The 20,545-nt window shown below is 45.4% G+C and overlaps 2 protein-coding genes across 6 annotated transcripts; both read left to right on the forward strand.

Annotated features, from left to right (window-relative positions):
• Positions 1 to 26: 26 nt before the first annotated feature.
• Positions 27 to 9,821, forward strand: TRADD (TNFRSF1A associated via death domain). 4 transcript variants are annotated; one of them, XM_083624990.1, is made up of 5 exons: positions 27 to 158; positions 2,289 to 2,438; positions 3,653 to 3,933; positions 5,308 to 5,596; positions 6,800 to 9,821. In XM_083624990.1, the coding sequence occupies exons 2-5, from the start codon at positions 2,297 to 2,299 to the stop codon at positions 7,105 to 7,107; spliced, it is 1,020 nt and encodes a 339-aa protein (XP_083481116.1). In that variant the 5' UTR covers positions 27 to 158; positions 2,289 to 2,296; the 3' UTR covers positions 7,108 to 9,821. The 4 variants fall into 4 exon arrangements, with proteins under 4 accessions (XP_083481116.1, XP_083481118.1, XP_083481115.1 ...); XM_083624992.1 differs by having other exon boundaries at positions 82 to 158; positions 2,293 to 2,438; XM_083624989.1 differs by lacking the exon at positions 27 to 158 and adding an exon at positions 321 to 487.
• Positions 9,822 to 11,791: 1,970 nt separating this feature from the next.
• B3GNT9 (UDP-GlcNAc:betaGal beta-1,3-N-acetylglucosaminyltransferase 9) lies at positions 11,792 to 20,165 on the forward strand. 2 transcript variants are annotated; one of them, XM_083624966.1, is made up of 2 exons: positions 11,792 to 12,123; positions 15,931 to 20,165. In XM_083624966.1, the coding sequence occupies exon 2, from the start codon at positions 16,001 to 16,003 to the stop codon at positions 17,234 to 17,236; it is 1,236 nt and encodes a 411-aa protein (XP_083481092.1). In that variant the 5' UTR covers positions 11,792 to 12,123; positions 15,931 to 16,000; the 3' UTR covers positions 17,237 to 20,165. The 2 variants fall into 2 exon arrangements, with proteins under 2 accessions (XP_083481092.1, XP_083481093.1); XM_083624967.1 differs by lacking the exon at positions 11,792 to 12,123 and adding an exon at positions 15,263 to 15,405.
• Positions 20,166 to 20,545: the final 380 nt, after the last annotated feature.

Consider the following 20,545-nt stretch of genomic DNA (forward strand, 5'->3'; position numbering starts at 1 on the left):
CAAGCAGCCCAATGGGAAGCGGTGCTCGAGTTGGACTGGCAGGTCCGCCAGCCGGTCACCGTTGCCTCTCGCAAACCACGTTTGGAGGGGGAGAGACTGTGGTTCATTCTTCTCCGGCGAGAAAACTGCCAAAAAGGAAAAAGCAAAAACTCCACCAGGTTGGAATTAGGCTTTCCCCAGATCCCCGAACTGCAAAAACAATCCTGTGAATTCTTTGCAAGCTTGAAAGTCGGGGGGGGGGGCTTGTGGGTGGGAGAGAGCATATGGGGGTGGGGGGGAGTGACTGGCATATGGGGGGGCGGTCATTGCTCAGGGATCGGGTCATCTTCCTTTAATAGCCACATGATCAGGAAAGTGCAAAGTGCCTTTTTGCTCTTTCCGAGCGGCTAATGCGCAAAGGCGGAAGACGCGCGCTGTAGCTCACTCTGTTTGCGCGCGGGGAGGAGGAGGAGGAGGAGGACCGGCCAGGATCGGGCAAAGGGAAGAGGTAATGGTCGCTCTCCGCCTTTGGAAGTGGGTGGGCGCTAGCGCAGGCTCCGGCTGCTGACAACTCGATCCGAGGTAGCGATCGGGAGCCCCGTTGGCCCAAATCGTTCCGTGCCTCCCGCTGCCTAGCGCGGAGATTTCGCTACGGAGAAAGTGGGTGGCAAGGAGTTTTCTCCAAGTTTAAAGTGGCCAGTTTTAAAAAGTGGGGAGGCGAGGCGAGGCTCTCCCTCCAAGTTCAGAAAGGCGCGGGTGGGGAGTGGAGCGACGATGCGCAATTCATCCGTTTTCATTTGCCAAGGCCCAAGAGGCCAGTTTCGGTTCCGTGCGTTCCGGGAAGCGGCTTCGTTCCAGGAACTGGGCTCGGGCAGTTCTCTTGCGCGGCCCGAGGGACGGATCGGACCTGACATTCCTACGTACCTTGTGCAGATGGGGATCTCGCTTTTGTAACAAAAGGATTTTGAGAGGGTTCAAGAGAGGAAAAAGTGGGATATTCCCGTACTTCTAGGGACCCGCGAGGAACCTACCCGTTTTAGAAACTTCGGTTTACGAAACTGGCGGCGGATGTGTGTCTGTTTTGGATTACTTAATCCGGAATAAATGCACTCATCAAAGCAGGTCAGGTTTGTCCTGATCGGTAAAAACCTGGAAAAGAGAAACGGAGAAGTGTTCGTTTTGCTTTGGCAATAAAAATCAATGCCACCGCTTCGATATACGATACGATATCTTTATTGTCACTGTCCCATACAGAACAATGAAATTGAAAATCTACATAAAACATTCAAACACCCCTAAAAACTCTGAAACCCCATTTTAAAATACAATATACTATAGAAGTATATTGCATATATATATATATATATATATATATATATATTCGAAGTATTATTTAGCAGGTATATAGAACTTTGTTCGGAGTGTTTCTTATACAGTATCTCAGTGATTTTTTACAACAACCCTGCATGTCTGATCAACATTATTTTCCTAGTATTGCAGGGCTGGGGAAATGAGGAGACTCAAATGTAGGCAGTATTCATTCATTCATTCATTCATTCATTTTGCATTTGATACATTTCAAGACTTGTTTTTAGGTGCACCTGACCAAAATGTGGCACACTCTCTCTGTTTAGAGGTGCAAATTTGAGCAAACAAGAAATGTGATATTGGTGCTGATGACACAAGATAGTGCTGAACATGGCCTCTCAGAACAGCTGGTTCTATAAACAAACCTCTCGCAAGGCAAAGGAGAAGACATTGGGACTCTGGCAACAGTTGGATCCTTTTGTTATAGGTCCCCAAATATGTATTGCCTTCTGCTTTATATAAGCCATTATTAGACTTGGTTATGGGGGATACACAATATATACATGAGCCTGGGGAAAGGACCTTAAGAGAAGCATCAAAGAAGTACAATGGGATCAATTATGGGCTAAGCCCCCTATGGAGTCTGTTTTGGCACGAGTCTAGGAAGCCACCCTTAAAATAATTGTGTGATAGCACTGGACTCCCCAAAGGTTTTCCTGTATTATTTATTTGATTGATTGATTGATTGATTGATTACAACAACCCTGTGAGGTAGGTTAGGCTAATACTATAGATGATAACTGGCCCTAGATCACCCAGTGAGCTTTATGACTGAGTGAGGATTTGACCCCTAGTATGCATCTCACATCCATTTGTTTTAAAAGTTTTATTTTTATATGAATAGTTTATATTATTTTATGTAGCGATCTTTGTGGATTGAGTGCTATATAAATCTTGTTAAATTAATAAAAGTCAACGAATTCTTTCGTTTCCTTTTGAAGACAGAAAGATGGGAGACGTCTCTGATGTTTGGGTGGGAAGCGCCTACTTGTTTGTGCAGTCAACATCGGAACAGGTTCTTCTTCCTGTGATGTATGGAGACCCAAAGCAGAAGCCCTGCGTGTTCAAAGCACTCAAGTTGGCTCTAGCGGGTATGTATTCTGTGTTGCCATTAGTGCCCCAAGACAGCAACTCATTGAGGACAGCATCATTTACCTGTTGTCACTCAGCATCCTTACGTCTGAGCTGCTCTTGGAACTTTAGCTTCTCCCAAGTCCACACCTTTGCAGGCTGGTGAGTCAGACCATTGGGCTCAGTACTGACTGCTCTGACTGGCAACAGCTCTCCAGGGTCCCAGACCTGGAGATGCCAGAGATGGAACTCGGGATGTTCTGCATGCCAAGCAGGTGCTCTGCTTCTGAGCTACAATGTTGGCCCTAAAGATAAAGGGAGATTCCAGTCCTGGTTTAAACCATCTAAGAAACCATCTTCTACCAAGTCAGACTATTGGACCATCTAGCTTAGTATTGTCTGCACAGACAGGCAGCAGTTCTCCGGGGCTTCAGGCGCAGGTCTTCTCTAGCCCTTCCTGGGGCCTTCTGCATTCAAAGTAGATGCTCCGCCAAAATGCTTGAGTCCTTCCCCAAACATTGCATGCTACCCTGCAGTTCTAGAACACAGCAATTTGTCTTCCACGCCTTGTTTGCTAAGAGACTTCCACTCATTGGAACTCTCCAGGGAAGTCTCTTTCCCAGCCTGTAGAATTTACAGGCCTAGAAGGTCTCCTTTACTTTAGCCATAAAGATAATAATAAGTGGAACATGTTACAACAGAACATAGAGAGGCTTCTGTCTGCACTGTATCTTGCAGCATCACTTTAGGTCTTCTTGTAAATGTGCTATTTCTCTCTGTGTGTGTGTGTGTGTGTGTGTTTGTTTGCTTGTTTTCTGGAAGATTACACAAAATTTATTTAATTAATATAAAAATAATAAATAATAATAATTTATTATTTATACCCTGCCCATCCGGCTGGGTTTCCCCAGCCACTCTGGGCGGCTTCCAACCGAATATTAAAAAAAATACAGCCTCAAACATTAAAAACTTACCTAAACAGTTGTCTTTTAAAAGTAAAATAGTTGCTTATTGCCTTGACATCTGCTGCTCTTCCTCCCGAAAGGGAGCCCAAGACGACTCAACAGCATAAAACACAACTGAAAAATATATATCTGCAGAGCTGCTGTCATTCAGTGTATAAGGTACAGAGCTTGATAACCCAATGGTCTGACAGCACAAAGTGGCTTCTTGTGTTTGCTAAGTGGAAAACCTGACAGCCACCGCTAACTTTCCTCTCCGCTCTCTTCCCCAGATTCAACGGGTAGCCTCAACGGGGTAGACGTGCTGAAGGTCCATTGCAGCGACCCTCACCTGATAATCCAGCTCAAGTTCTGCAAGGAAGAGAACTGCCGGAAATTCCTGCAAAGCTATCGTGAGGGACACCTCCAAGACTCCCTCCAGAATCACCTCAAACTTTCCTTGTCCATGTCCACCTTAGTCCCTGTCCAGATGGAGCTGAAAACTGGCGCCGAGAAGCTGGACGCCATGATCCGGGAGGAGGAGCGGTGCCTTGAGTGCATCTACCATGAAAAGGTGCGAGCGAGGGAAATGCTGGGCTGCGTGGGTGGCTATATGGCAGGAGCCTGGAACCTTTGGGTGAGCAGGATTGTTACTTGTCCCTGTGGGCCAACTTTGACAGAGGTGCAGGACAGCCCACCAGCCAATCACCTGACATTGTTTTGATGTCCAGTACATGACAGGTGCATTGACTTACCCACTGAACAAAGTCTCTTGTCCAGAGCTTTCCCAAGAACCTGAGAGCCAGCTGGGCACTTGGGAACCTCAGCGCAAGGGGCGTGGCCAGGCCTGTGCTCATCCAAAGGCTGAACACAGGGCATCACGAATGACGTCCCGTGTGGGACGGGCGGGAATAGTTTGGGAGAAGCAGTCCTGTGGACCCAATTGGGACTTGTGCTGCACCCAGTTTGGTCTGCCGGCCAAAGTTTCCCAACTCCTGCTATTTAGCGTCCAAGTTAGATAATTAAGAGGAAAATTCAGCATGCGAACCGTCCGAGTTTTGCGTCAAGGAAAGCTGGATTCTGCAGCTTGGGCAAATGTGCCCACTTTTCTTTGGCATAATATGTCTTTATGGTTCTTTCTGAGAAAAGGCAAGGAACAATGTGGGGCATTGAAGCTCCATCTTTTCCCACCCCACAAGCCCTGCAGTTCTTCACAGATCTCAGCAGGCATTGCTCATCCACTTCTTTAACAAATAGGACTAGAATTATTATTATTATTTAAGTGACAGCTTACCTTCTCAGGGAACTGAGTTGGCCCACAACTCACACTCACTTTACATACGCGAGTGAAAGCTTATGCAGGTGGTGGGGTGAAATAAATAAATGAAGAGTGTGGAAAACCTGCTGTTCCCTGCTCTCCATTTATTTGCTTTTTTTCTGCCCACACACTCAGTGGGTTTTCCTTGCTTACTAATCTTTGGGGAGGTTACAGGCTGGTGCTGAGAGCACCCCAGGGCCCTCCTGCAACCTTCCGAGAGCCCAGTAAGCAGCCCAAATATATATATTTGGCAGCACACCTGAATGTAGGATCTAACACAGTACACATCATGGATGCTGATTTTTTAATAGGGCTTATTACTGAACCAGCTAGTTTGCAGGTAAAATTAACGGGGCAGATGATTTGTGTTTTTTTTTGGTATGTTACTTATTGTATTTACTATGTTTATATCTTGCCTTCCTCCAGGGAGCTCAAGTCAGTGTATATGGTTCTCTCTCCCTCCCTATTTTATCCTCACAACAACCCTATGAGGTAGACTAGGTTGGGAGGCAGTGACTGGCCCAGGGTCACTCAGTGAGCTTCCTCACCAAGTGAGGATTTGAGGCCTGGTCTCCCAGGTTCTAGCCCAGCATTTTTTAACCACTATACTACATTGGTTCTCCATTTCAGCCTAACCGTCTCAGGGATGAAGAGATCACGGAGCTGGAGGAATCTCTCAGGAACTGTTCCTTTCTGGGCAAGATTGACAACACGGGTCCTTCTTCGAATTCTTCACCTGCATCTTTGAATTCTTCACCTGCACCTTTGAATTCTTCACCTGCATCTTTGAATTCTTCACCTCCATCTTTGAATTCTTCACCTCCATCTTTGAATTCTCTACCTCCATCTTACAGTTCTGTGGAGATCTCAGGGTCTCTGCCAAAGGGAGACACCTTCACTTTCCAGGGCCAGCAGTTCGGTAAGTGTTTCCAAGAGGAAATTGGGAGAACTCGATCACTTTGAATAAGAACTGGTTACAAGACAAAAAAAATTAAACAAGTGTGCACTGAAAGGAGAGAGCTGGACAAATTTGTCTATGTCATCTCAAGGAAAACTCTGAAAACGTGGTGTTATTGTGTAGCAGGATGGTTTGCTGTTTATAGTTTCGTATTGTAAAGTTTCTGAAGGGGAAGAAAAAGATCAGAAGAGTCAGGATAGTAGGAGAGTTGTCCAGCCAGAAATCACACAAGGAGCACTTGCAAGGTTAGATGTTGTTTGAGCACTGGTTAGGTTTCATCTGAGCAGCTTCAAGAGTTGGTGTTGCTGCCTCACCCTTCCCTGAGCTTTCACTGGGGTCCTGTTCTGGAACAGCAGCTGAGGAGTCAGGTGTCCTCCTCATGAATAGGGCTTAAGGAGAGTTGTGCTGCTGGATGGACACCACACCCAGCTATCGCTTCCGTTCAGCCTTGCCCTTGGTGGTGATTTTGGTGGCTCAGGAATGAGGGGATGTGGCCAGCAGTTGAGGCTGCTCTGTTAAGGCAAACGGGACACTTCCCAACCAACCTCAGCCTGCTCTCAGCCAGCCTCCACCTGCTTGCCTGCCCTCGGACTTACAACCAGTATTAGAGAGTGACCTCAGTTGCCAGCTTTAACTTCCTGAGTCTCAGTTTTGCCCTTGGTAAACACCGCAGGAGAAAGGATTGAGACAAAGCTCAGATTAGTTGGCTCTGCCTGCCATTGGCTCTGGCCCTGCCTACTATTGACATCCCTGCTTTCTGTCCCAACAGTCCCAATGGGTATCAGCCACCATTGGAAACCAGTCAGGGCATATTGTGTTCCTCCAAGCTTTCAGTCTCTCTGAGTGGGATATTCTCCCAGGCAGTGGTCTTGGGAGGTTTATTGGTCAGTAGTAGGGTCAACAGCAGCAGCATCCTCTACCTCAGAAGTCTCATGCAGTCCAGGGGTGGTCCTGGCAAGCAGGTAGTGAGGTGTGTCCCCTGTTTCCACATATTGGGAGGGTTGGATCCAGAGCTCTCCATATTTAGAGCAGTCCCATTAAAAGTAATGAACACATTGACTAACATCAGTCCGTTTATTTGGATTCATCCCTAATTGTTTGTTTTGTACGGAACAACATGTCCCTGATGAGTTAAGATTTGTTTTTTGTTGTTCCCTTCCCAAGCCAACAGAAAAATCTCTCCAGACGACCACCAGACATTTGCCAAACTCGTGTCCAAGAAGTGGAAGCAGGTGGGCCGGTCTCTGCAGGTCAACTGCCGGGCCCTTCGGGATCCTGTCATCGACAACTTGGCCATAGAGTACGACCGGGAGGGCCTCTATGAGCAAGCGTACCAGCTTCTCCGCAGGTTCATTGACTCAGAAGGCAAGAGAGCCACTATAGAAAGACTGGTCGCCGCCCTGGAGGAGAATGGCCTCATCAGCTTGGCTGAGGAGCTTCTGAATGTCCACCAGAATGATGAAACATTGTAAGAGGACATGGGGGGGCAGTCCTCACTTGAGACTACAAGCTGCAGGGCCAGTGAGGCTGCACACTCAGGTGCCTTTCTACACCTCTTGACCGCTCTGTAGCCATTTGATGCCAGACCAGCTGTGGCCCTTCCCACTGGCAGAACCTGCCCCGAGAATAACCAGCACAGGACTGAGGCTGAAAGTCAGTGTACCACTTCAGTGCTGAAATATGGATGGTCTTGGGAAACATCTTTCATCTTACAGTAGCATCTGGACAAAGGCCTTGGTGGTTTCAGAATTTCTCAGCAATGTAATAGCAGGAAAAGGAAAAGATGTGTGATTTTCAGGAACGGTCTAAAGAACTGGCTAGGCTGTGCCTGAGTAAAGGTAGTTCTCAGCACTTACTGACTGTAGCATCAAATAATGACGTTATATGGAAATGTGCATACAAAAGCGAGCTATCCTCAGATTAATGATCTGGCTAGGACAGTCATATTGTCCAAAGTCAACTTTAAAAAGTGGTACTTTCCAATGCAGCCAGTTCACACAATGGGTTGCAAATCATTGGCATAACTTAATCTAGCATGCAGTTGAATGTGTGAACTGACTCTTATTGGAAATAGGGGCTAGGAAAGGGGTTTTTTTGGGTGGCAGGGGGTATTAGATCTGCAATGACCTATTCATTCCTACAAGCCCCACTTGATGCTGCAGTCAGCAGAGTTGAAACTGCATGTGTGAACCAGCGCTAGGTGGCATTTCCATGAACAGACTGCACCAGCATTTTACACCTTTTATGGAGTTATTCTTGAGTGTCATAGTAACTGTGCTGCTGTGATGCTTACTTACAGGAGCATGTTGTCTGCATTTCCTTGCACAGAGGATCCACCTCAGTGACATTATGGTATCCCAGATTCTCTTCCAGGAAGGAACAGTAGGCTCTCTCTTGTCTCATTGTTTGCTTTCAGTCTTATGGCTGTGTCTGCTTTAGCACCATTTCCCCCAGAAAATGAGGCATGGCTGGGTTGGTAGCTGTCCATGGTTCATGATGACAGCTGTCTCCCTTGGATCCTCTGCACATTTATAGATACCTGTTTCACACATAATGTTAAACCACTGTTTATCAACCAATAGTTTATTCAATCATGGCGTAGCATTATGTATAAATCCTGCCTTCCTGCTTAACTATGGTTTGTTCACTGCCAACAAACCACAGTCTGAAGCCATGGTTTATTGTTGGCTTATGAACCTTGGTTTGTTTTAACTATGGCTTAGTGTTATGTGTGAACCTAGCACCCTTAACTATGGTATGTTTGAGTACCCCATCACAGAAATTTAGTAAGCTACAAATGCACAAGGCAAGAGCAGCTGGAAAACAAACCAAGCTTTTGAAAAACAAGCCATGGTGACTGTCTGTGGGATAACTTGTGGTTAACTCTTGGTTTGTTAAAGAAAGCACGGTTTAAACAAAGCATTATGTGCAAACCAGTCCAATAATTGCTTAGAGCAAGGGAAAGGAACCTTAGATCTGGCAGCCCACTTTTCATGTACTATCTTACTGGCACAGGTGAAAGTGTCATTGTTTGTGTGGGCATCATTGTCAAAAGATGGACAATGTATGAGATTCACGAATACCTGTAGCTACACAAAGGGAGCTGTTCCAGAAGCAGATACGAGGGCTAGATATCAGAGGATGCACAAAGCAACCTTGCGAGTGCTAAGAATATCTGGGTCTAGTCATTTGACATTCCATTTTGCTTTCAGCACAATCTGGTATAGCATACAAATGAAGGAATGGTTAGTGCCCTGAATCTGTGAATCAGAACATGGGAAGATGTCTTGTACTGAGTCAGAACCTTGGTCCATTTAGTTCAGGATTGTCTCCATCAGTTGGCAGAAGTTCTCCAGAGTTTCAGACAGAAGCCTTTCTCAGCCATCCCTGGCAATGCCGGAGACCTTTCCCCCTGCTACTGGCCCTTCTCTACGGGTATAAACATCATTTTAAAAACCTATCACCTTTATCATTATTTACTGGCGTCTTCAGTTTTTTACAAATACATACGCAAAACATAAACTCAACAAAGACAAGTGGTGCGTATCATTTGGGCGTAAAGGCAATTGACTAAAAGAAGAACATCATTCTGTAGAGTCAGCTTGGCTTCATTAAGGACACAATACCTCTAGACCACCGGTTCCTCTGGCTAGCTAGGGGTGATGGAAGTTTTTGTTCAACATCTGGGGACCCACAGGTTGGGAAAGGCTGCTCTAGACCATAGGTACTGTGGTAATGTGTTTCCAAAACTGTCTGAGGGTCTGGCAGTACAAGGGTCCCTCCTGCCTTGCCCAGTTACAAATGTTATAAAGGGAACATATGTGTTTACGAAGGTATTCACTGACTGTGTCCTGAACCACTCAATTCTGCTGCATTAATTTCTCTGGAAGATAGTCTGCACTTTGGGTAGAACCGAAAATCTAGTGCATGATGGGAAATGGTACAATTAAAAAACCAATAAAATTGCCCAACGAAAAGTGATTTCCTCCAAGCAATGGGAGCAGCATTAGAGCTTTTGCATGATGGAAGTTTGCAAGGCAACCTACATGGGATTTCCCCCAGTGTATGCATCTCCCTCATCCAGCCAATGATCTTTAGCTTTAGCAAAATTGCTTCACCATGTGGAAGAGCAACCTTAACTCCGGGGGAAATATTGATAAATTAAAACACAATTGGTACAGGCTGATATTTTTGCAAAGTGTATTTTTACCACTTTTGTATTGCCTTGTTTTCTGCACTGTAGGTTTTCTACACAATACTCTCTTCTGATAGACACTGATTTTTAATGCCATGATTTGTATCTTTTGAGAATCCTGCTTTTATATCGCAGCACTTTCCTTAATGTGTGTCTTGACAATCTTCAAATTGTGTCTCTCCCCACCTTGTTGTGGCTTTCATTTTTAAACACATGCAAGATCAGGCAACAATCAAATAAACACGCTGCTCAATGTTTAAAAGGGAATGCACCCGTGGAGATACCTCTCGGGAATTTGTTGGAATCCAAAAGAGAGTTTCATGTTTTTAAATAGTTTTAGCAGCGCTTGAAAGTTTGGAGCAGTCTCAAGCTGGCCGTGGGAAGACGACTTTGTTCCAAGATGAGTGAAAGGATTTACTGACATGGGTTTTGTGTGTGTGTGTGTGTGTGTGTGTGTGTGTGTGTGTGTGTGTGTAGAGAGAGAGAGAGAGACCCCTAGGGACTGCTGGCCTTGCTCACATTGCTTGCCAACCTCATCTAGATTAAGACAATTGTAGCAAAATATTAGGCGGTACAGAAGGCAGTTTAAAACTGGCACTGACGGTCAGAGAACGCCTGGGCAAAAAGGTAAGTTTTTCGTAGATGGTGGAAATACACCATTATTTGGTACCCACCCTAGTCGTCCATAAGACTATGTGCTTTGATCTGCCCTAGTACTAGGAAGGGCCAATCTGTCAATTTCAGTTTCCTTCACTTTCTTGCTACCTAGTTTCAACATAAAATGGTTGGTGGAACAGACACTTTAAGCAGTTCTTCCCGTTTCCTGAGTGCTAAGACTTCCTTGAAACAGCAGCATGCCAGAGCGAGAAGATGCTCCTTTGCAAGGTGAGTCAAGGATGACGTGCCCAGATTTTGGTGGGCTGGCGGGGTACCTTAAGCAATTACATGGGCTGGAAGCAGCCTGTGAGTTTGCCTGCTGTGATGAACTACAGACCACTGAAAAAAAGGAGGAGGAGAAAGCAGACTCTGGGATAAGGATGGGAAACTCTTTTCTATTTCAGTTTCTTGTTTTTCAGACCTGCTCCCCACATTTCTATATCGGTTTGTGATTTATTTATTTTTAAGTCCTCATGAAAATTTCTCCTAATACAGTGGTACCTTGGGTTAAGTACTTAATTCGTTCCAGAGGTCTGTTCTTAACCTGAAACTGTTCTTAACCTGAAGCACCACTTTAGCTAATGGAGCCTCCTGCTGCTGCCGCACCGCTGGAGCACGATTTCTGTTCTCATCCTGAAGCAAAGTTCTTAACCCGAGGTACTATTTCTGGGTTAGCAGAGTCTGTAACCTGAAGTGTATGTAACCCGAGGTACCACTGTATACTGATTTTGGTATGCAATTTTGCTTAATATAATGCATCTTTGTATGTTATTTCCACCAGTCTATGCACACTTCACCCTTGCATGTCCATTTTCTGGACGCATTACTTGGCTGGAAAAGTGCCTTGCCAAACTCTGAAAAATGTGAATTTTGAAGGATTCAAAATCCAGTTCATGTATCATTTTGGAAGGTGTAAATTAGGTAAGTCTACCTTTAAATGCAAACTACATCACATTTTGTCCTCAGTGTGGGGTCAAGTAGACTAACCAACATCCCCCAAATCCCAATGGCTATACAAGAATGAACTTGTTGGAACGACACTTTGCAACGCTAGTCATTTCCTCTTTTACAAGGAGCTAACTTTATTGGGGTGTAGCATGATGGCGCTCAGTCTGACCAGATTTCATGAGGCAATCTGTCGTTGTGTGAACACACACAGAGACATGGACCCTTCGCATGTGCGGCCAACTCTTCTCGGCCTCCCGCCCCTTCCCTGCTGTTGGCATGCATCTGAAGCAGGAGTTCTCCAGAGCTCTCCTGACTCTTTTTGGACAGAAACATCTGCTCAGGTCATGTGACCAGCACTTGGAGGCCAGCTGAGCTCCGTTTCTCAACACACCACTGAGGGGGCTCTCTTGCCAGCACAGACACACAGAGAGAGACAGGGTTTGGAGAGAAGACATGGGGAGAGGAGGAGGACCCAGCCATGTTTGCACACAATCCGGGTGCTTCTCCTGAAAATGCATGGAAAGGCAAGAGAGCCAGGATTGCTTAACTCAGCTAGGATTTCCTGGGCTATATGATCAGAGGCTGAGGAATGCCAGAGCTAATCGGATCCAGATGTGCCTACTTGGCAACCTTTTATCCAAACGTTACCGAAGGGAGATGCAATGCTACTGACAAGATTGCACTGGATGTAAGTACCAAGCCTTTCGGTTTGTTCAGGGAGCGTTCTGCACGGACCCATTTGCAAACAGGAGCTGGCCTGCCCTCCAGCTTTAACCTAAACCTCTCCCCCCCCCCCCCGTGCCTGCGTTAGATTTCTCATTGCCATTCACAAGCAGCAAATGAACTCTCTTCCTCCTCCCCAGTCTGCACATCTGGCTCGCTCACTGCAAGAGGCATACCTTACCTGTGTCGGCTAGACGGGGAGACTGTGCAAATGCTGCAGTTAATATATAGGGAGGGGAGAAAGTTTGTGCATGCGGCTTTTGTTGAGATCCTCCTGCACAGATTTTCCATGGGGGCGGGGGAAGAGCCAAGGTTGGTGGCAAAGCACATGCTCTGTCTGCGTGGCAAGATTCCAGAGTCAATCCCTGGGAAAAGATCCCCTTTCTGAGATTCTGGAGAGCCACTGGCAGTCAATATATTACTGAGCTGCATGGGCCAGCTTCCTCCTACTATATACAGGGGTACCTCGGGTTACATACGCTTCAGGTTACATACGCTTCAGGTTACGGACTCTGCTAACCCAGAAATAGTGCTTCAGGTTAAGAACTTTGCTTCAGGATAAGAACAGAAATTGTGCTCCGGCAGCACGGTGGCAGCAGGAGGCCCCATTAGCTAAAGTGGTGCTTCAGGTTAAGAACAGTTTCAGGTTAAGAATGGACCTCCAGAATGGATTAAGTACTTAACCCGAGGTACCACTGTACATGCTATGGAACCGGAGAGCAACCTCAGGACCAGGATGCAGCACTTTGGACCTCTCCAGCTGGTCCTTGGGACATTCATCCCTGAGACAAAGCCCTTGTTTGCCCCCTCCTTGAGTGCTTTGCGGACTGGAACACAGCCTTGAATTGTGACCCTGTGTCTTGCTTGCCTGGAAGGATGGATGGAGAGGGGTGTGTGGCTGAAATAGAGATGATGCTATGTGCATTTCTCGGTCCATTGTTGCCTTTGGCCCTGTCCTCTGATGGCAAGCAGCCCCTGGGTGGTTTTCCATGAAGGTATGTGGCCCTTGGGTTGAAAATGTTTTCCCATTGCTGGGTCCTATGCAATTAATCCACACACACCCCTCCATCCATGCTGAACAACCTGAACACGGCAGCACTCTGCCCTGCTGTGGTGCTTCAGGAACCGTATTCAGAAGCATGTCACTCTTGATCCTGCAGACACTATACAATGCAGGCATCCTAACTAGCAGTCATTGTTAGCCTTATCCAGATGTTCAACAGCATCTGGAGGGCCACCTGCTTCTCTTCCAGGGTGAGCAGACTTCAGGCTTCCCTCTCATGCTTATCAGTAAGGGCAGGCCTCTGGGCATGTGCAGAGCCCTTTCTAAATAAGCCAGAGCACTAACCTTGCAATTTTTGCTCCCAGAAGCGGAATTTGGGTAGTAGGCATAGCATATCTTGCTTTTTTATGGAAGGGCTGTTGCAATACAGAATTCTTCCCCCTGCTGGGGGCAGTGATGATATGGGGATGCTGGCATTCTGCCTGGCATTCAGATGCTGTCAGTTAAAGAGTTTACGTTTTGATTTCTGGCAGTTGGGGAAGAATACATAGAAAGCCTTTACTAGTAGAGTGGGCATTTTTTGTTTTATGAGTTTGTTTTTGCATTACCACCATGGTTTTCTGTGGCGGCCTTCCCATCAAGACAGCTCTCAGGACAGTCTATCCAGAGCCTGCATTTTTCACGGAACCTGGCATCCACCCAAAAGACACGTTGGAAGGAGTCTGGCTAAACAAGGAGAAAAATGGGCTTTAGGGTTATTGCCTGGAGCTTAGGAAGGGAATCTTGATGTTGTTGTTGTTTAGTCATGAAGCAGATCTTGATGTTGATGGAAGGCAAAAGGGCCAGTCAGAGAACAGGTTTGTAGTGAGCACAGCAGAGTCACTGGGGGAGTTAATGCCAGAATATAATTTATTCTGTAGATAACGTATTTGTTTCCATTTCCCGAGCTCCCTTCCCTTCCCCTCCAAATCTCAGAAGGCCCCCAAATGCCCCTCCCGCTATGAGCCAGATATGCAGAGTCATGGCAGAGCAAAACATCTGGATCTGCTTCATTCCATCATTCTCTTCCTTCTGGGATTTCCTGTTGCACACAGGAGAACCAAAGTGGCTGCCTTACATTTTTATCTTTGCACGGTGAATGGCGTCCCCCACCATGGGGGAATGGTATAACCTGGCTGGGGTGACCATGTGTCTTACTTAACAGAGGAGAGCCCTATGTTTCAGAGTGGGCAGGCTTCAGGCTTGCGGGATTTTATCTCTCTCTTTTTTACTAGTTCCCTGAAATTCCCTATGTGGGGGTTGGTGCAAAAGACATACACTTAGAAGAATTCTGAGCTTAGCAGTTTGTTTTTGAGTATCAGGATTGCACTAAGTTTGCAGTCCATTCACCCAGAAATCGACTCTGGGTTACCCCAACTTTTTAAATTTCAGCAGTAGAATTTAGCATGCAAGTGGGGGGGTCATTTTGTTGCTGTTAAACAGATGTTTTGTCTTTTGAATGATGCTTCATGGGTCTCCTGTCCCATAAATAAAAGAAGTTACGGGCTCTGAACCAAGCAGATTTTATTGACTTTCGCAAATTAAGCTGATGTCTGGTCTAAATATTGGCAGGCTTGTATCTGTAAGTCATGGAAACTGTAGATTTCCATCTTGGACCAAGCTTATTCCAAGGCCTGAGTCCACGAAACTAAACAGAGAAAAGCAGCCAGAAATTTTCTCTAAGGTTGCCATTAGCATCTCAGATCTGAAATAATACTGGGCCAAATTTGCATGAAAACAAGTCAGAACTTAATTGGAGCCAGGAGTCAACATTGCTGGGCTCTGGAATCAGGGTCACAAAGTTGCATCATGTTCCAGAAAATGTTTGGATGTAATATCCGGGGCAGGAAAGATCTTTTTGAGCATATACTGAGTTCTTACCATTCGCCATGATATAGTGTCAACCCCACACCCAATCTCCTGTCCCTATACTGACACAACTTATTAAGAGATTTTGTACTGCTACATCTTTTGGGACAAGGTCTAAACAGGAAAAACCTGATTTCTTGACATACTGTTTTATTTATTATTTAAATAATTTGTATTCCACTCTCCAGCTAAAAAAAGGGAGGCTCCCATAGCAGCTTACTGGTCACTTAAAAAAAAGGAAAGACAATAAAAAAGACACCAAACAAAAGGAAAATGGATTTCTAGGAAGGAGGAAATCAAGAAAACTTGGGAACAAGTTTGAAGCTTTACTGAAACGTATGTATGAAATTGTGAGGAAACTTAAACTAGGAGCCCCCAGTGCAGACCCCTCATGCCAACTCTGGTTGAGACCACCAATAGCTGGAGCTAGTAAAACTGTACACCAGCAATGGTTTGGGCCTGACTGAGTCCTTTTATACCAGGGCAGACAGTGACACTTACTCTGGCTTTCCCTCCTCAGTCAACTTGTAGGGTTTAAACTTTAAAAGAGGATCTTTGTGGTAGAGGGTTCCAATTTATGGGTGTCCTTCATGAGGTGCATGTGTTTCCCTCATTATTAACAACTGGGCATTTGATGATTCAAATATTCTCAACAGCCTTGAAATTATTCACTGTGCCTTTTTGAATGTTTCCAGAAGTTTTAAAATGTATTGAATGGTCTTCAACAACAACAAAAACCAGTGTTTTGATATTTTGTGGTTTAGCATCCTGGACTCCTTTGCAACAAAATGTAGAAGAGAAATTTAACTAACTAAATGTGCTACAGACTCTACCCTGACCTCCTGTTTCTTTTCTCTGCAGATGGATGTAGTCTATAGACAATTCCCCTAACCCAATACTGCATGTTTCTTAGTGGAGATTTCTGGGAACAATGAGAGTTCAATTCAAGGCTGATGCCATTTGCACACTCGTCCTCGTGGTCGTCCTTTTCACCATGCTCTATTCTCAACTGGGCCACACTTCCCTTAGAGAAGAAAAGGTGAAAGGTCAGAAGCCACCATTAATGGCGACACGTAGGGTCTTCCACGTTCCCATCGCCCTCCAGAAACAGACTGCAGTGGAGAAGGCTAAAATGATTTCTTCAATGAAACCTGGCGAGGGCGGAAGCCAAGATGCCATGGTCACTACTCTGCCCCCCTTGACGCAGCCTGCTTTTGATTTTAAGCGTTACCTGAGGAACAAAGACAACCGGAAGTTTGACCTTCTCATTAACCAGCCAAGGAAATGCAAGAGGAACCCAGGGGGCCCCTTCTTGCTCATCGCCATAAAGTCACTGGTAGAGGACTTTGACCGCCGGGAGATTGTACGGAAAACTTGGGGAAAAGAAGGGCCAGTCAATGGGGCGCAGGTGCAAAGGGTTTTCCTCCTGGGGGTCCCAAAGAACAAAACGGCGCTGCCAGCGTGGGAGAGTCTTGTTCACCAGGAGAGCCAGATGTATCGTGACATCTTGTTGTGGGACTTCCTTGACACTTTCTTCAATTTGACCTTGAAGGAGATACATTTCCTAAGCTGGGCTCGTGAGTTTTGTTTCAGTACTAAGTTCATATTCAAAGGCGATGCCGACGTCTTCGTCAACGTGGAAAACATTGTCAACTTCCTGGAGAGGCGTGATCCATCCGATGACCTATTTGTTGGGGACATCATCTATAATGCGCACCCAATCCGAACCCGCAAGAGCAAATACTACATTCCAGAGACAATGTATGGGCTCAACATGTATCCAGCCTATGCTGGGGGTGGCGGGTTCTTACTTTCCAGCAGCACCATGAAGAAACTCTCTCAGGCTTGTGAGGAGGTAGAACTCTTTCCTATTGATGATGTCTTCCTAGGCATGTGCTTACAAAGAATCAACCTGAAGCCCACCTTGCACGAAGGGTTCAAAACCTTTGGAATAACCAAGCCCTCTGCTGCTCCAAACTTGCAGACCTTTGATCCTTGTTTTTACAAAGATCTCATGGTAGTCCACAGCCTGAAGGGAGCTGAAATCTGGCTAATGTGGAACCTGCTGCACAACCCACGGCTCTCTTGCACCCAAAAGAAGCATGTAAAGAAGGCTTTCCGGTGGAAAATCAAAACTAAAGAGCCTACCAAAGATTATGCGACCTAAGGATTGACTTGCATGAGTGAATGAACATCACACAGGCCTAGCACTGCTGATGTGACTTGCATATTATCCGACATTGCTTGAAACCTACAGTGTTTTAGGCGGAGATATCAAGTAATGGAAATACTTGTTTAAGCCAACCCTAATTTCTACACTTGTGTTAGTGGGGAAAGTATATGGAGTGGAATCCAATGCAGTTCCCTTTGTTTGCTCACAATGAGTTTGCAATCACAGAAGCAGCCCTTAGGAACATAGGGGCGAAGCAAGCTGTCTTCTACGAAGTCCGACCAGTAGTTCCTCTAGTTCAGTATTGTCTACACTTAACAAGCATAACTCTCAGAGGTCCAAACATATGGAATATGTATTCTCAGAATATGCTCAAAGAAAGCCTGCAAAATTCACCCATGTGAATACGTATGTTTAGAAAGGTCTGCAAAGGTTGTAAAGAGTACAGACTTTGCTATACATGAAGTCCCAGATTTGATCCCTCAAGATCTTCAAATAGGTCTGGGAAAGACCTGTCTGCACCCCTTGTGAGTTGCTGCCAGTCGGTATAGACAATACTGAGTGAGATGGAGCAGTGCTTTGGCTCTGAATGATGCCTGCTCATGCTGCCAGATTTGTTAGGAATAATAGAGCATTGAGAGGAAGGTCCACTGTTGCAGGGCCATTCTGATGTAAATGCCTATAGAAAGAGCTTGTTTATACAGACACCCACTCAACTTTGTTCACATATAGCTAAAGCTATTACAAGGACAATCTAAAACACTGCATTTGAATGTCCTATGTTGTGGTTTCACTACAACACGCAAATCAAATTACTCTGTCTTCATTTGTGTACTCTGTTGTTTGCAAAAAAAAAAAGGAAACAAAAATCATTTCACCTCCTAGCTCATCAAAACCTCCATAAATTATGTTCATTCTCAAAGCAAAACACAGAAGGATAATCTTTAAAAGTGCCAAATTTAAAATAGGAGTTTGGGATCTGGCAGGGAGATAAAAGACATTGTGCGTAGACTTTTTGGTGTAATCAAGGTGGATCCAACCCTGTTCCAAAACTGTCTGTTGCTTAATTTATTGGACTTTCAAATGTATGTGTTCCCTTCACAGTGTTTACCATTTAAAAGCAGACACAACCAACACAGGACAATATAATCCACAACGAATGCGGCTTCTCTCAGATGAAACATCAGATGGGAGCCTCAGCTTGCAGCGGGTGTTAAAAGATAATGGTGTATTAGATCCTGGATCCTGCACATCACACATGTTCTAACAACCGATCTTGGCCAGGTTCAGCATATGCATTTCACAGTTGCACTTTCTCTGGGTTTGGGGCAAGAATCTTTCCCAGCCCTATCTGGCTCAGCGGCTTTCCAGGGTTTCAGGCAGGAGACAATTCCCAGTCCTAACTGGAGATGCCAGGTATTGAACCTGCATGAAAAGAAAGTTCTCTACCACCAATCTCTGGTCCTTCCCTGACACTGGGAAACACCACGACACAGGAAGCTGCCTATTGGTCCAGCTCAGTATTCCCGACACTGACTGGCAGTGGCTCTCCAGGGTTTCAAACACTGAGTCTTCGCCAGCCTTCTTTGGATATGCTGGGGATTCAACTTGCGACCTTCTGCATTCAAAGCAGATGCCCAGCCTCTAAACTACAGCTTTTTAAAAGCTATGATTTATGGTTTATTGTGATTTGTAAATGAAGTCACTACTTTACTTACCTGTATATAAATATGGGGCAAAATGAAGACAGATCCCTTGGATTGTACAATTAGTTGGATCCCTTTCTGGTCTTAAAAAGTCACTCAGGGCTAAGGCACAAACTGAGAAGTGTACTGGACTCTAGAAACACAAATCTCATTCGAAACAGCAGAAGGCATTTTCTTTGTCAGATCCGACACCAATGCAGTAGTTCAGGGGAGAGTGGGAACAGAATAGAGTATCTTCAGAGAGGGTGTGGCTGGTTGGTTGGCACATTCTCTCTCTCTCTCTCTCTCTCTCTCTCACACACACACACACACACACACACACACACAAAACCTCACTGCAGCATTTTGCTGCTGACCCATTTGATGTCTCTCTGGTTTCTATTTGAACTCAGTAAGGAATCCTAATATATTCATTGCCGTAAGCACTTAGCGAAAGAAAAAACCTGCAACCATCTTTCAAATCATTGTTTGAAAGTGATAAATCCCCACCGTGACCCTATCAATACTGAATATAGAACAAAGGTTTTATTCAGAAAGACAGGCTAGCACCAGCAATTGAAAATCTGATCACAGCTTGATTATTTCACTGCAGAGAAAAATCTGTTTCAAATTAGGGGGGAAATTGTTCCTGGAAGAAGCGATACTGAGCTAGGCTGATGGTAAGAGCAGGGCAGCAGGGAGGGAAAGAGAACAAACAACACCAAGGGAACTGGAACAGCTTACCATACTACCCCACAGGACCAGACCAGCTGAAGGGGGGAAGGAAATGGCCTGCATGAGGAAGTAAAGAGGATCTGTAGGGGCATCGCTCCTCTCTGCAATTCACGCCACATGCAGTTTTTGTTCATGAGCCTCTGTGATCCCATCCAACTTGCTAACACATTGAGTGACTGTGGTGAAAGCAAGTAAGTTGCTGTTGATGTACGCCATTGCACTGTTGTGTATGCATATCAAAGGCACAGCTCTCTTTACTTTGAAAGATGACTGCTTGAATTGTGGAAGACTCCATCCTAGAACATCTGCTTTGCATGCAGAAAGCACCATTCAATCCTGAGCATCTCCAGGTAGGGTTGGGAATCTCCCCTGCCTGAAACCCTGGAGAGTTACTGCCAGTCTTTGTAGATTATACTGAGCCAGGTGGACAGATGGCCTGAATTAGTATATGGCATATTTTCACATTGTTCCTATGTTATTAAAACACTATTATGAAGTATGAGAAAGTGACTGACAACTGCTCTTAATCAGGCTGGGGTTTGTTTTGCATTTTCATTCTTATGTCCACCAGCAGACTTATACCCTTTCCCTGAGAATCTTGCATGTTCTCCATCCAAATATTTATCTTTCACTCCTGCTGAAGTGGCACACCTGAAGAGCCTGCCAAGCAATTGGTAGGGATTAAAAGATTATTACATTAGATTTCTTGAAGAGGTTAGCTTTGTCTGTAAGTAAGATGCTGTGGAAATACTTAAGGGACAATGCTGACTGATTAGGGAACTCAGATTAGTTAGAGGGGAAGTCACAGATGAGTGGGAGAGCATCTGCTTTGCATGCAGAAGGTCCTAGGTTCAGTCCCCAGAATATCTAGGTAAAGCTGGGGGAG

This window comes from Podarcis filfolensis (genome assembly GCF_964270895.1).
Source record: "Podarcis filfolensis genome assembly, chromosome: 8".
NCBI lineage: Eukaryota > Metazoa > Chordata > Lepidosauria > Squamata > Lacertidae > Podarcis > Podarcis filfolensis.

What these genes read in the sequence shown, in the direction of transcription:
- TRADD (XM_083624990.1), top strand. Translation starts at nt 2,297, where the DNA reads ATGGGAGACGTCTCTGATGTTTGGGTGGGAAGCGCCTACTTGTTTGTG. An exon ending in AGTGCATCTACCATGAAAAG is followed by an intron (nt 3,934 to 5,307) that starts GTGCGAGCGAGG and finishes TCTCCATTTCAG; the next exon opens with CCTAACCGTCTCAGGGATGA. An exon ending in TTTCCAGGGCCAGCAGTTCG is followed by an intron (nt 5,597 to 6,799) that starts GTAAGTGTTTCC and finishes TCCCTTCCCAAG; the next exon opens with CCAACAGAAAAATCTCTCCA.
- B3GNT9 (XM_083624966.1), top strand. Translation starts at nt 16,001, where the DNA reads ATGAGAGTTCAATTCAAGGCTGATGCCATTTGCACACTCGTCCTCGTG.